The sequence below is a fragment of the Colius striatus genome, chromosome 18 (assembly GCF_028858725.1).
Source record: "Colius striatus isolate bColStr4 chromosome 18, bColStr4.1.hap1, whole genome shotgun sequence".
Taxonomy (NCBI): Eukaryota; Metazoa; Chordata; class Aves; order Coliiformes; family Coliidae; genus Colius; species Colius striatus.
In genome coordinates, this window is record NC_084776.1 from 6,283,865 (window position 1) to 6,298,211 (window position 14,347).

Genomic DNA, 14,347 nt, shown 5'->3' on the forward strand with positions numbered 1-14,347 from the left:
TCAGTACTTCAGTTTTGGCAGAAATTAAAGCCCTGGCAATGGTGGAGGGTGGCAGAAATCCATTAACGGGAACTGCAGTTGGTGCCTCTTCAGCCATGGAAAGGCTCTTTTGGAGACACACAAGCACCCAGCATGGGCCAGGGGAATAAAATCATTCCCATTTACCTAAACAAGTTTGTCCAGACCTGGGGAAACCTCAGTCACAAACCAGTAACACGAGGGCAATTACACTGCAATTCAAATACAAGATCAAAACTAAACCAATCTCTAGCCTCACATTCAAACTATTTCTATGTTTTCCTCCAATGAGCAGGTCTCTGGCACCAGAAAGGAAGATCACATCTAAAGAGCACTCACTTTTGGCTCATCATCAAAACATTTTAGCATCTCTAATGTGATAAGCTCTCCTAGCAGCTACCCTGCCTGGGGCAGGAGATGCCCTAGAGAAGTTTGGAGCTGAAGAGCTCTTCAGTTCCAAAGCAGGAGCTTGTCTACTACCATTTATTCAACAAAATGCCAATTTCCTCTTTAAATTACATGTGGTTTAGCAATGTCTTCAGCATGTTTGCAATTGTGCTCTCCTTTTGCTTGCTGGAAAAAATCCTGGAAAAAGGAAAGCTGAGGAATAATAGCAATAACTGGGCAACAGAATAAAACAAAGATTCTGTTTAAGGGAAAAGTTATTGGGGGCAGGGGAAAGCAGCACTGTTAATTTAAACCTTTCCTATAAGACCAAAACATCCAGAAATTGCTTTCTGTCTGACAGCCACCTAGAAACTACCCCAGATGTCCATTAACTTTGGACTGAACACAAGCTTGCTATTGTATCCAAGACACAGACTGTATGGCTGCCAAGCCATTTAAAGGTTTTCATTAACTCTTATTTAAACAAGGAAAAGGACTTACATTTCTAAACATATAAATATAGCTGGCCAGAAAATAAAGGTTCTGTCCTAAAAAAAACATACAAGATTGAGAGATTTAGATGAATTATCCCTGTGAATAAAAGTGGAACCCTTCCAAAATTATATGAAAGTACAATAAGCAGCACCCACTTGATCAACAAGAGCTTACTGCTTCCCTGGCACATGGGAAACAGGGATGTGGGCTGAAGGAGAAACCTATGCCCATGGTGACAGACCTGACTACTGGCTATCTTGGGAATGTTTTTACAGGTCCAATTCCATCCTGGACCAGATAAAAGAGCTTTCCTGGAACAGATCTGTTTCTGTAAAAAGTTTCCCTCTCAATGAATTGGTGCAGACTCTTTCCATCCCTGAATACAATGAGAGGGTTTCCTGTTAGAAGATGCAGTACTTAAAACATTTCAGTAGTGTAATTCCATGCAACATACTTGTTTCTTCTAAAAATTGGTCAAAAAGGACTAATGCTGTCATGCCCTCTGCCATGGAGCAGGGACTCTGCTATGAATTATTATTATTACTACTAAGACTTTTAAATCTGGGAATGTGAAAGTTGCATTTCTTGCCAAGCTGCGTCTGTTTCCATGGAGCTGCCAGCTCTACTTTATGGCTTTATAAATCATCACACTGACAGCATATATTCCAACATCCACTCCAACCCTAAACAACCCTTTTTGAGTCAGAATATGACACGAAGTCACAATACAATCTGGCGTGGTTTCTAAATACCCTTCAATTCAGCAGTAAAGTTATGGAACTCCACCCTTGAGAGCAAACTCAAGCAACACCTGGAGGGACAGACCAACTCTTTGACTCCTATCTTTAAGGTGCCTGCTTTAATCTGTCTTTGTCTTTCCATACTCTGAACTCTGTCCTGGTAAACAAAGCAGGTTTAAATGCTTCCGTGTCTCATTCTGAAAACACCCACCTGAGGCTTTCTGGATTTGAGGGTTTTCTTTGGAACTGCTACCAAAAGAGGTCTGATACACTGATATTGGGTAGCACATACATTCTTTGGCTCTGTGCTGTCCTGAAAGCTGCTCACCTTCCTCTGTGCATTACAGCTCTGTCTCAGGGTCCCCTTCAATGAAAGCTCACTGAAAACACTCTGCGGGCAGCTGATTGAGTCAGAGACAGGGTGACCCATTAATAGGCATCTCACAAGAGGAAATACCCAGCAGTGTATGTCAGTAAACACCACTTTCTCTTATAAACCCATCCCAGAGAAACTAACAGCCAGTGTGTCCATCATATCTAACATCACTGTCAGCTGTCTTTCCCATAAGTAAGTCTTAGGGACAGTAGCATGTGACCTCTTCCCAATCCAGACTCCCACTGCCATCTGTCAATTGTTCTGTGGCAACTGTCTGTAAGCAGCAGCATTTTCTTGGATGCAGTATCCTGGATCATGTTGGAGGCTCTGCCAGTGAAATACAGCACTGCAGAAGTACCAGCCCACTGTACTGAACTCCCTGGGCACACAATTTACCTAATTCTGTAATGATACTTAAATACAATGCCAACATCCATGGGAAAAGAAATCAGAGATGGCTGTTACAGCTTCACAGCAGCAAGGGGTCCCCTGGAGCCTAAAACTTACAAATTAGTGGGGCTTTATGTTGATCAGGTAAGAGTGTCATTGACATTGTCCCTTGCAGCAGCTTTCAGTCATACTCATCACTCCACTCATACTCTTTGAATAAACACAACCCTCCTATTAAGGGCCATCTGTACAGTAGGACTTGCATTTAGTTTTACATACATGATCTTCATTTAAGGGAAAGTATCCAACAGGGGAGGCTCTGAGCAACATGAAATCTGCTCTGATACTTTGTACTTTCTATCACATATTCATCTCTGGAAAAGAACTCTGCTACTGAAAAGACCATCCTTACTACTGACAATTCCTTTAAAAGAAACAAAAGTTCTTGGGGTTTTAGTGCATCATCCCTTACAGCTTTCAAAGAGAATGGGTGAACAAACAGAAACACTACAGCTAGTCTGCAAAACAGAAACACAGAAATTCCTGTCTATCCCTTTCCCAGACCCAAGGACGATCTTAACAGAGTCTGCTGAGAAAGAGCAATTGAGGTTCTAGTCTTGGGTTTAAGTCTGAACCAACTCCTGCTCCACTAGAGCAGAGACTTAAAATAAATATGCCCCACATTGGCTTTACCTGGCAGGCAGCTGATGCTGCAGTCACAAAGAGCCAGCATGGAAAGCTTCCAAACCCTAGGGAAGACTGACAATATCTTTTGTAGTCTTAAACAGTTCTCTCCATTGAAAGGATAAGTTAATACATGTTTCTCTAAGTTTATATAGAGCAATAAAAGTCGGGAAACAGGAAACACAAATTCATTCTTTATCTGGTGGGAAGGTGAAGGCAATTGCCTTGATGTCATTCACATTCTTCCAAGGGTAATACATGCCATATCACTGACCTTGTGTCAGTTATCACTAGCCAGGGTGTCATTTAAGATTTCAAAATCAAATTGGAAAGCTGACTGGGACGGTACACACAAAGAGTTAAAGATAGGGAAGTGAATAACTAAAAATAGCAATGCTTCCCTGCAGTAAATAAACATGGAAATGGTATGTCTTGTAGAATGAATTGTTAGTAAGAACTCAAATGCAGAGGAGAATCTTCCTGCCCTTCTTTTGCCCCCAGATCTGATCAATACCCTGTTATCAAGTTTCACTTGCACAGCCTGGTGTAAAAACAAAACAAAGCAAAACAAAGGATGATTTTCTCTTGGCCCCATCACATTGCCTCCTCTCAGAAATGAGGGTGGCTCTGCAGTGGCTCTGAACCACACCACCAAAAACTACCAGTGCTTAGTCTTAGTTACAGCACAGGCTTCATCTCAGCTACTGCATGTATCACCTCCCATTCCTAGCTCTTGTCCACCTCCTCTGCTTCATCCCTGTTGGCAAACTCTAACAATCATCTTAGAGCACAAATGCAAACAGGCACCTTGCTCTAGGCCTCCAGAAGGCTGCTGGTTTCAAATGGCCTTTTTAGAGCAAGACCATCCATTTACATTTCCAAAGCAACAATTTCACCCTTATGCACAGAAGGACTAACACACTTCATTAATCCACAGGGGCTGTTGCACAATTCAATTCCTTCACACCATTACAGGAACAAACTTGCCCCCTCATCTCTTACAGGCAAGAGGTAATGACATTCTCCACTGCAACCCCACAGCAATACTGCTTGGAAAAAAGTGAGGTCGAGAGAACATAAGCATTTATAGTACTGCATGAACCACACAGCTCATAACCAGAAATGGTATTTTTCTGACTACAAAGCACACTGCAACAGTTGCCTACATTAGTGAAGGATAACGTGCAGAACATTGAACTTTCCAGCAGTAAAAGGATCTTTAGTGGCTTATTTCAATGGATCAAACAGATCTGTCACAGGTACAAAGCCTGTACAAGTTGGTTTATGGTCAGGGAGTAACTAGTCATGGATTTCAGTTTGAGCTGAAGTTTCATCATACAAATGGTACCAATCACACAAAGCACTTGAGACCAGACTTCCAAAAAATCAAGGTATGGGCTTAATAACAACATGTTAAACAAAATAGCAAGTTTCTCTTTCTTCTCCTTTTAGCTTTTGAGTTTTAATATTAGAAGTTTAGAGCTTCTCTGCTGTCATGAACAAAAATGAGGCAAGATGACAAAAGGTTTGTGTTCACAGTCACGTGAGCCTGGGAAATAAGCCTTTCAGAAAAGCCTAAGAGAGACAGTAAAGTAGAAGTTGACTACAGTAAATATATGCCTCTAAGACAACATACATCTAAAATTAAAATAAAATCCAGCTCCTTCAGCTGTTTTAGTAGGAGTCAGTCTTCCTGCTTGGAAAGAGAGACATTTATTGACTCGGAGAGGGGAGGGCATAGTAAAACCATGGAGGTATGAATGCTCATGAATCAAAACCAGGACTGAGAGAAAACAAGATGATTGCTTCAGAAGAAAGTCCCTGGCTGTCTCTTAAAACTGATCAAAGTCATGTACTGCTGATGAGAAAACTTTCTGCTAATTGCATCATCAAAGGCTTTTGCTATGGCCTTGCGAAAATACAAATAAAGGAGTGGGTTGTCCTCTTTGAGTCCAGTGTGACGAGGGCTGTGGGGGAGTATCCTTTCAGTTGAAAGGAACTGAGTTAAATCAAAGATCATAATGAATGCAGCTCAACTAACAAGAGGCAGGAACAGCTGAAACAGCTGCAAATGAGACAGTCCCTGTTTTATTTACTCCCTTTCCCACTCTGACTCCCTCATTTTAAGCTGGCCCATCCAGTTAGGCTGCTGTACAGCAATAATAAAAGGGATTGTCACAAAACCCCCTGTCATTGGTGCTGCTCTGACAGCCTGCCTAGCGGGAGCTGGAACCAGCAAACTGACTGCAGTGATAATGAGATTTTAGTATCTGGTCAGGGCTGACTTTAACATGACACTAGTTTGGGAGTTTGGTGGGGTAAGATATCAAGGGGACGCGCTATCTCAAGCATCCAAGGTTGGTCACACTCTTCAAGTGCAGAGATACTCATTAGAGGAGTGCCATGAAGCCAAATGCAGCAGTAGGCTACAGGGCACAGACAGACTCCGAGTGCTAATGAACTTTAATGCCATGACTGAGCTTGGTTTATCACTCAGAACTGACCTTAGGGCACATAACACAGGCAAGCATTATCCCAGCTACATTCTCAGAGTTAATTTGCACAAACTGCACTCATCTCAGTCCACAGACCTGATTATTTTTATTCTTAGAAGAGTGAATTCTATGGTCTAGCCCTAAACCATGACAGTAGTTTCAGAGGGAAAGAAATCTCCCAAAGCACCACTACAGGTAGCACAACTGGGAAAAGTCTGCTCCTACACCTTCCCCACCCCCTTGGCTACTCTCTTCTTCTTAAAATGAAGGTTGGCTTTCAATGCCATGAAGCCAAAAAATTCAGAGACAAAGAAAAGATATGATCAGGTGACTATGGAACAGGAATATGTTAATCAGATAAATCAGAACAAAGGCAGAACTGCCCTGGTATGTTGTTTTACCCCAAATCATTTGCATGCACAGCTTCCCTCCAATATCAACCAAGTGCTGTACACATAGAGCTTCAAACTTGATTTTTGACACCTAGAACCCCTCAGTTTCTAAAAGAATCATGTTTGCTATCTGAACAAACACCCTGTAACTGAACCTGCCCAGCCAGCTGCTACAAGGCCACAGTGGCCCAGTTACAACACAATTACAATAACAAGATGCTCCAAATACCAAAATGAGCCAGAACTTTCACACTTTGCCACAAAGAGGCGCAGACGTGGAAAATGAACTTTTGCAGGTCACCAATGTGTAAGCAAGAGGTAGCAACTCTGTATCAGGGCAGGAGACAAAAAAGAGAGAAAAGGTGGAGACAGAATAGCACTGCTGCACATGAAGATTAGCACTGGCCACAATTTTCCATCTGATAGGTCTTCCAGTAAAGTACTTCCCCCACTTCGCTTTTTCAAAGGAGACAAGACATGAAAGGACAAAGTTCTTCAATGCTTTTTGTTTCACTCTGCCTGCTGTTACCTCCCCTTACCGTAGTAAAAAGATGACATGCAGAATGGATTTTCCCTTTTACTTCTCCATATGTCCAAATGTACATAATAAAGGGAAATGAGAAACCAAAAAAATACATGTGTAAGAGGTGAGGGCAATTCTAGAATACAAGTCACTCAACCAGGGGGGAAAGGAAAGATACCAAAGGGAGAAATGAGAAGTATGCTTCTTATTTTTTTAACTGTGCAAGTGTCAAATGTGTTTCTGTATTCTCAGCAAGTTTCAGAAAGAAAAAAAGAAATAATTGCTTCTGATGCTTTGACATTCAAAACAACTCCCATGAAATACTTTTTCTTCTCCCTCTCCTTCATTTCGTATTCTGTTCCAGTTCAAAGCCTTATGACACTCGCATGTGACATTACTGTAAATGATCTAATTTTTATTACATTGACTTCACCTCTCACTGTGAGATTAGCACAGGGACAAGGTGCCAGCTCTCAAAAGCCCAGTAGAGTCCAAGCTGATGGTTGTACAAAAGCCTGAACGTATTCCTGGGAAGATCTCTGGCTGCTTGCCCCATGCTCTCCTCCAGCACAGCCAAAGAACGTGCAACTGGATAATGGCCCATCACAGTCACGGCTCTATCAGGAGACAAATGGAGCATTAGCTTACTGGAAAAAAAAAAAATCAAAGATCCCATTTAATAAGTTTCTCAATGGATTTTTTAAAAAAATTAATTTTAAATTGCAATAGTCTCTTCATTTTAACACATTAAAAATTCACACAGGTAGAAAGGAAAGGATTATCTCCAGTGGCATAGCAATTTGCCTACCAGGTAGCTCAGGCTCATCTCAAAATGCTTTGTATTCTTAACTGTAGTGATTAAATAAGGTCCATTTTAAGGAGTTCCTCATAAGACTCCAATTTCCTTGCAGATATTATTTCTTTTCAGAAGGCAAACTTTATAGTATTCCTAAGTGCCAGGCACTACATCTACCAGCTCTGTCGCTTAAGCTAAAACACTCAGAGCTGTGTCCAGAGAGGAAGTCGTGTTGAAAGCTGAAGAACATACATCACCTTGAGTTTTGCTACAGAGAAAAAAAGTCTCCCTATGAGGCTTTAATCCTCTGTTAAAGTGAGACCTTGCCTCTCTCACAGCATCCTCAAGTTTTACTGCCCCACCCGCAGCAAACACATGGAGAGAAGGGGCAAGTAGGCTTATTCCTAATTCCAGAAGACACTCAGCCATACTGGTCAGATGTTGGATGTTACAATTTCATCAGCTGCCCCCATTCTCCTGCACCGAGGACTGCACTGTTCTTTTGACCCATCAAGGTGCTGGTTTGAAGGAAATGGCAATGACTGTTTTCCTTGAAACACATGAACAATCACATTCACACATTCGACTGAAATGAATGGCAATGGCAATTAACGAAGCTCATGAAAATGACACTGAAGGACTCCTTAAATCCCTGATATTGCCAACTTTCACTGATGGTCAGTTTTGCTCATAACTCTCAAATCCAGAATTTGTCTTTCAAATACAATCTACCATTTACACATAGATGAATGATAATAGGTTTTGGGTAATACTCCAGATATATTGATAAATATTTATACCTCTTGACATTGAGAATCTGAACTCCAAATAATTAGCAATAGCTTCTATTCAACTCAATTAGAGAATCTTAAAATCTTGGAGGATTTGAGCTTGAGTACTTAATTGCTTTTAAAATTCAGGATGTTACCAGCACAGCTACTTTTTGAGAGAGCATAACTCCATAGATCTGATGTCTGAAGACACCATTACAGTTACCTATTTTGATCTCCTGTCTAACACGAGAAAGAACACTGATATCCGATGCAATCATTTGTGAAGAGATTCACAGAAGTAGGACTCAGTTGTCTGAAGTTGGATGCAGTTAAAGATTATGTGGAGATCTATATCACATTTTAATATGTATAAACACTGGACACTCTGTGTTTATCACAGTGTGGAAGAAGGGGAAGCTAAAATAGAAAGAAGAGTTAATCTGGCCCATATCACCCTACTGCAGAAACTCTCCTTTGCAATGACCTGCTGCCACCTTTCACTTCACTCTTCCTTTGCTGGAAATAATTCAGTTGAAAATATAATGGAATAATTGAAATTCAAGGTGTTCTTGTCAATCTAGAGCCAAATCATGTAAGTTATGGGGTTTTTAAAAAATAAACTTATACACATTTTACAAGAAGAACATTGTTTGTCATCACCCTTGAAAGAAATATTTCTCTCTACTACAGCTACTCTGAGTCATCCTGAAGAACAAAAAAAAACTAAGCACAATACATGACAAAGCAAAAGGGGAAATCATGCAGAGGGGAGACTCGTGGTTTGAGCCACCAGAACAGGAAGTTGCATTTCCAGAGAGCAGAGTGACTTTAAGCCTAAATCTACCAAAATCTCACAGAATGACTCAAGGTGACAGAATATCCACAAACCTAAAGGTTAAAGGGGTTCTTGTATGAGTTTATCTCAAAGGCAAGATATTGTTTACTTTAGAGTTGCTACAACTTCCTGTTGAATTACTCAAGAGCCTCTGGATGAAGGAGCCAACACTCCACTGTGGGCCAAGGCAAAAATAAAAAGATATCTGTCAGGATACCAAGACACAGGGTAGGGAAGAAAACTGAGCTCTGTCAGCCAAGCAGGATCAAAAGGAGCAAGCCTGGATCACATCCATAACTGATTAGATATTGTGGTCTCCCCTTTGAAGTGCTCTATCACTTGTCCTCCCGTTTCCTATTCATGCTGCTTAAGCCCAGACACTTATTCTGTCTGTAGGCTAACATGTTTATATGACCCATCATCCCAGGAATACCCCAGTACTGCAGAGCACTTAATCTTTTATCCTCACAGCAGCCATAGTGCCATTTCTTATCCAGAGAGTCTGAGCCACAGGAAGACAAGGTGTCTTTGCACTGGAATAGATTTTGATTTTCTAAGCTTATGCTGTTTAGTTTCCCAGTTAAAACACTTTAGCAGCAAACTCTCCCTAGGAGATCACTTCCTTCTCCTCTTTGGGGAACTGCTCCCATTTTACTACAGAGGAGGACATGTATCTTCTCAAATACAGAGATTGTGGGTCACACAATTGGCACTCCTGTCTAGTACACTTACTGTCATATAGTAACTATGTGGCACAGTAAATAGGAGGTAATTACGGACAACAGCAAAAGACACACCTAAGGACTGCCTTGTACAGGTATGAGCTACCACATTCATCTCCTCCCAAAAGGCATTTAGCATGGGAACACTGCTGGGAGATACTAACAATTAACTTTGAATTCTCAATTGTTGCAGAGAGTGTGTTTCTAAGTGTTCACATACACTCTAAGTGTTCAGATGAAGAGATTGCTCATACTGCATCTTGAAAAAATAACATTCCATTTGTTCCTCTTTATGTATAAAAAGCCCTACGTTTTTATTAGTGATTTGCTGATTGCATGTTCATCAGCTAAAGCAGTAGCTGGAAGCCTTTTACAGGTCTCTAATGTGACCTACAGCATTCCCTTTAATTTCTTATTTCTAGCATGGGTTGAACAGGAAATTATTTTGCTTCTGCACAAACACCAAAAAATCCCCAATCCTCTGACATTTCCAGCAAAATTCCCCATCTGCATCAGTGTGAAGAGCTGAAACCTTAACACTTTGGATAAGCCAAAAAAACCCAAGATAAATCAATCAGCTGTTAAAGCTGATGCATTTCAACGTAAACATTTCCATCAGCTAATTCTGAACTGTTTTGATTCTGACCTTTTACCAGAAAAGTATTATATTTGGTTTAAACTCCAAAACAAAGAACTGTTTAAATTGGAAGAGCAAGTTTCCTTTAACTTTAAACAGTTTTAAAACTGACACCAGTACGTCATTCAGCTTCCAAAATCACCTAGATTTTCTTTGACAAAATATGGGGAAAGAGTCTAAACTCACCAGCTATGTAAAACCAAACATGAATACTGCTTCTCATTTTATCAAGTTCTTGATCTCAACTGCAAAGCTGCCCACCATCAGCTTGCGTGCACAGGCTAGGAACTGCCTTTCACCTCGTTCTCCCTTCCTCAAGTGTGCAGCAGCATGAGAAACCCCAACTTTTGTGGGCATATTTCAGAAAGAAGCCTCTACCTGTGTTTTCTTATGGATCATTATATTTGCAAAGCAAATCCTTTTGAGCTGACAGTCATCTATATGGTCATCACTTAAAATCCCTCAGAAAAATCCGTTCCTTGTGTAGACTCCTGTTAACAGAAAAAGTACTACTGGCTGCTGAAAACAAGGTGTAAGACTCTTGGTCACTGAGTGCAATCTGCTTGTCACTAGGTCACATGTTCTATTTCACACAGTTACCAAGTACCATTTTTTAAAACAAACAGATGGAAGGTGGTTCTGACTCTAAACAACTCTGGATCATCCCAAAGAAAATGAACAGGTCTGCATCTACTCAGTACAGTTTGCCCATTTGCTTAAGGAAGATTGCTCTTCTTCACTCAATCTGTCTCCTTTTATTCTTTAGTAACATTTTATGTTGAGGATGCAATACTTACACAAAAAAAAGGAGAAGTTTTTGGAGAACCTTGTAACACATGCCTGACAGGACAAAAAAAATGCATTCCTCTGCCAATCCAAACTACCATGTTTCAGATCAATTGGAGACACTTACATTACCCTGAGCAAGGCTGAAGGGCTATTTGCTGTTGCTATTTATGCTTTCTTAAACACATTTAGATTTCTTCAGTGTTTATGCCATAAATAAATGTTTATGAATTACAATCCTTTGCCTGGATTATCTTTACATTACTTCCTGCAAACTTAGTTTTGATACACTACTCGAGTACAGCATACCCCAGACACAGCACCACAAAGGGTGACACACTTGAGCGTAAATGTACCATGTAAAGTGCAAAATGACACATTTCTTTCATACTTCAAGTCAGCAAAACTGCCTGAACATTTTACATTATCTTCAAACTGTTATCAAAAGCTTTGGCCGTGGAGAACGGTTGCACTAGAAGCCTTCCTTGAGAAGCTACAACATGCCTCTCAAGGTAGTCAATAAACTAGTGAGCAGTGTTGATCTGTTTGTGCCTGTTCCTGTTCTATGTGTTTATAGTAGAAATAAAAGGTGAAAATACTTGTTTGAGCAAGCTTATCTGCCAATTGTTGTAGTAGAGAGCATGCAGAACACTTGGAAAGGAACCTTAAACTGAATAAAGAAATCTAACCAAGGGACTTATGATCCTAAGTGCTCTTTTAAAAAGTAATGTTGGGACAGGTTTTGAAAGTTAATTAGTTATCTGAAGATGGAGACTTCATAGCCAATTACTTGTGGTGTCCTTTAATAACTTGCTAGCAGTGATTCATCTGCAGTCATTTTCATTCCTGCTCAACTTTAGAAGGAAAAATCCCTTGAGCTAAATCAATGTAAGAGAAAGCCACATGCAAAAATTGTTATTTATAGGAGGACAGCTGCAGATTCACCATTCACAGTCAGCTCCCCATGGCTTTGTATGGTCTAAAGTGTCTGCCTACACAGCACAGGGAGCAAAGCTGCACGCTGTACCTTGGGGAAATACTGCACCAGGTACTTGTAAGAGTTAGCATTTCCACACTTCACCATCAGAGCAGACCACGGCAGCAATTTCCAAACTTTTCTGCTTACAAACCCAGTGGCTGCTGCAATCAGCCTTTCCAAAAGGCTGACAACTCCAGATGCAGACAGAAGTTCTTGCAGTCCTCTGAGGACTGTGACTACCCGTGGGTGCCACAAACATATCACTCTTTAGCAGGAAAAAAGGCACTTAGCAGGGAGTACCTTCCTGCTTCAGAGGGATTCTGAAGAGCAGCATCAACGCTAAAACAGGATGCCTCAGAAAAAAAAGCAATATCCAGGTTCATGAAGGCTAGAAGTGGACTATAGCTGTGAGGAGAGCTGCAAGAAACATCAATTCCCTGCAAGAAGGTGGGAGTTGTGACATGGTCTGGGGTCTTGGGGAGAGCCCTGGGGTCGTGGCTCTGGTCAGGAGATGCTGAATGGTGAACCGGAAAGTTGCTACCGGCTCTTCTGCCGGTCATGCTGCTCAGCCGGGTGCGGCAGAAGTTACCGCACCCGCCGGCTCCCGGGACGGGACGGGACGGGACGGCTCGCCGCTGGGTACAGGCATCAGCCGAAGGACGCGGCTCAGCCCCCACGAAGCCGCAGGACCGACCTTTCCCTGCCCGCTCCTGCCCCTCAGAGCCGGCGCGGCGAGCACAGAGCCGGGCACGGCGCTTCCCCTCCGACCCGGAGCAAGCCCCGCAGCCGGCGTCGAGGGGGCTGGTCCTCGCTTCCCCCCGGCTCCTCCACGCAAACCTCCCCATCCAACTTTCTCCTCAGCGAGGGCAAGCTGCGGGGCGAGAAGGATGGAAGGGAGGCGGCACCGCTGGCCGCGCTGCTTACCCAGAAGGGGGACCCGCAGAAAGCCTCCATGACCGCGGCTGCAGAGGCTCCTCCAAGCCCCCGCCGAGCACGAGCGCGGGGAAAACGCCGGCTCCTTCCCTGTTGGGCGGGCCGGGGGCGGGGAGGAGCGGACCCGGCGCGCCCCGTCCCGCCCTCCCCGCCGGCAGCGGGAGGCGCCAGCGCCGGGGACAGCTGCCCGCGCCCCTCAGGCACCGGGGCGGCGGCCGGGGCTCGGCGGTAGCCCCTCAGCCGTGAAGGAGCCGCTGGAAGGGCCGAGCCCTCACGGGGCAGCCCGGACTCGGCAAAGCAGACCCCCGGCCCCACTGTGGCAGCCCTGCAAAAGCCGCTCGCCCCCGGCTGGGAAGGAGAGGGGCTGCCGCAGTCGTCTGACCCTTAGAGCCTGGTCACTGCAAACGTGTGGCTTCTCGTTTTCCAAGGGTGACCTCCCAGTGAAGGACAAAACCCCCAGAAAACATTGCCCGTGTTCAGTGTGACCTCTAGGATAACCAGACGCCACATCGGTGGTCCCCATATGGCAAAGGAAAGGCAGGCTGAGGGATGGTCACCGGGGGACACTCTCTGGCTTTGGAGACTGTGCCTGTCCACCCAGGTCACTGAAATTAATGTTAACATCTCCCTTTCAGAGCAGCGTGGAGTGTGGTTGCCTCAGCGGAACTTAACGAGCATCACACCCCTTATCCATCCATCTGCAGCTTCTTCCTTCTTGCTGTTTGCTTTCGCTGTAGAGACGTGGTTAAATGAGTGGTGTGGATCTGTTTTCAAAAGCTTTCAGTCAATAAATTTCACATATGTGCACAATTGATAGATTCTGTAGTGTAGTACACCTTGGACACAATCTAGGTTGCTCCTCATGATGCGGAAGCACTGTTTGCTTTTCTCTCGAGCAGGACTGCTACAGCATTATTGATCCACCACCTGCTGTTTGCCCACCCAGTTGCTGTAGCATCTGGTTCAAAAACATCATCTCACACAAAGCACCCTGCTGTCACAAATCTACTTAAATATTTTAAGAGTTTGGGTTTCCTTTCTTGCTGGAAGGTGAGGAACCATCAGGCAGAAGGGTGTTATCAGAAACGTTCATCAGGTTGGAAGAAAAACGAGAAGCACAGTATTGCTGTGTCCCAATTTTATCCCTAATGAAAACACGTTCCGAATGTCAGGGGTAAAACCCACTCAGAGTTCTATCAGAGGAAGCCACATGCTTCCTGTGAGCCATGTTGAGACTTTGGTTTAGACATTTATTACAATCTGGCTAAAGGGATGCAGTTATTAGTGGGAGAAGATAAGATCTTGCCCAAGATAAAGTTCTCGGGTGATTGCCTTCAAGCTTTGAAATCTCAGACTGAGCCAGACCAGTCAGAACAGTCAAATAAC

General features: G+C 43.1%; 1 protein-coding gene across 4 annotated transcripts in view; it reads right to left on the reverse strand.

Moving 5' to 3' along the window:
• The window catches only part of ABCC3 (ATP binding cassette subfamily C member 3), a 47,672-nt gene extending 34,654 nt beyond the window's left edge, over window positions 1–13,018 (reverse strand). For all 4 annotated transcript variants that reach the window (XM_062010479.1, XM_062010480.1, XM_062010482.1 and 1 more), the window contains exon 1: window positions 12,953–13,018. In XM_062010479.1, coding sequence (XP_061866463.1) covers window positions 12,953–12,982 — 30 coding nt within the window. In that variant the 5' untranslated portion in view covers window positions 12,983–13,018. The remainder of the gene's footprint in view (window positions 1–12,952) is intronic.
• Between the last annotated feature and the right edge of the window lie 1,329 nt (window positions 13,019–14,347).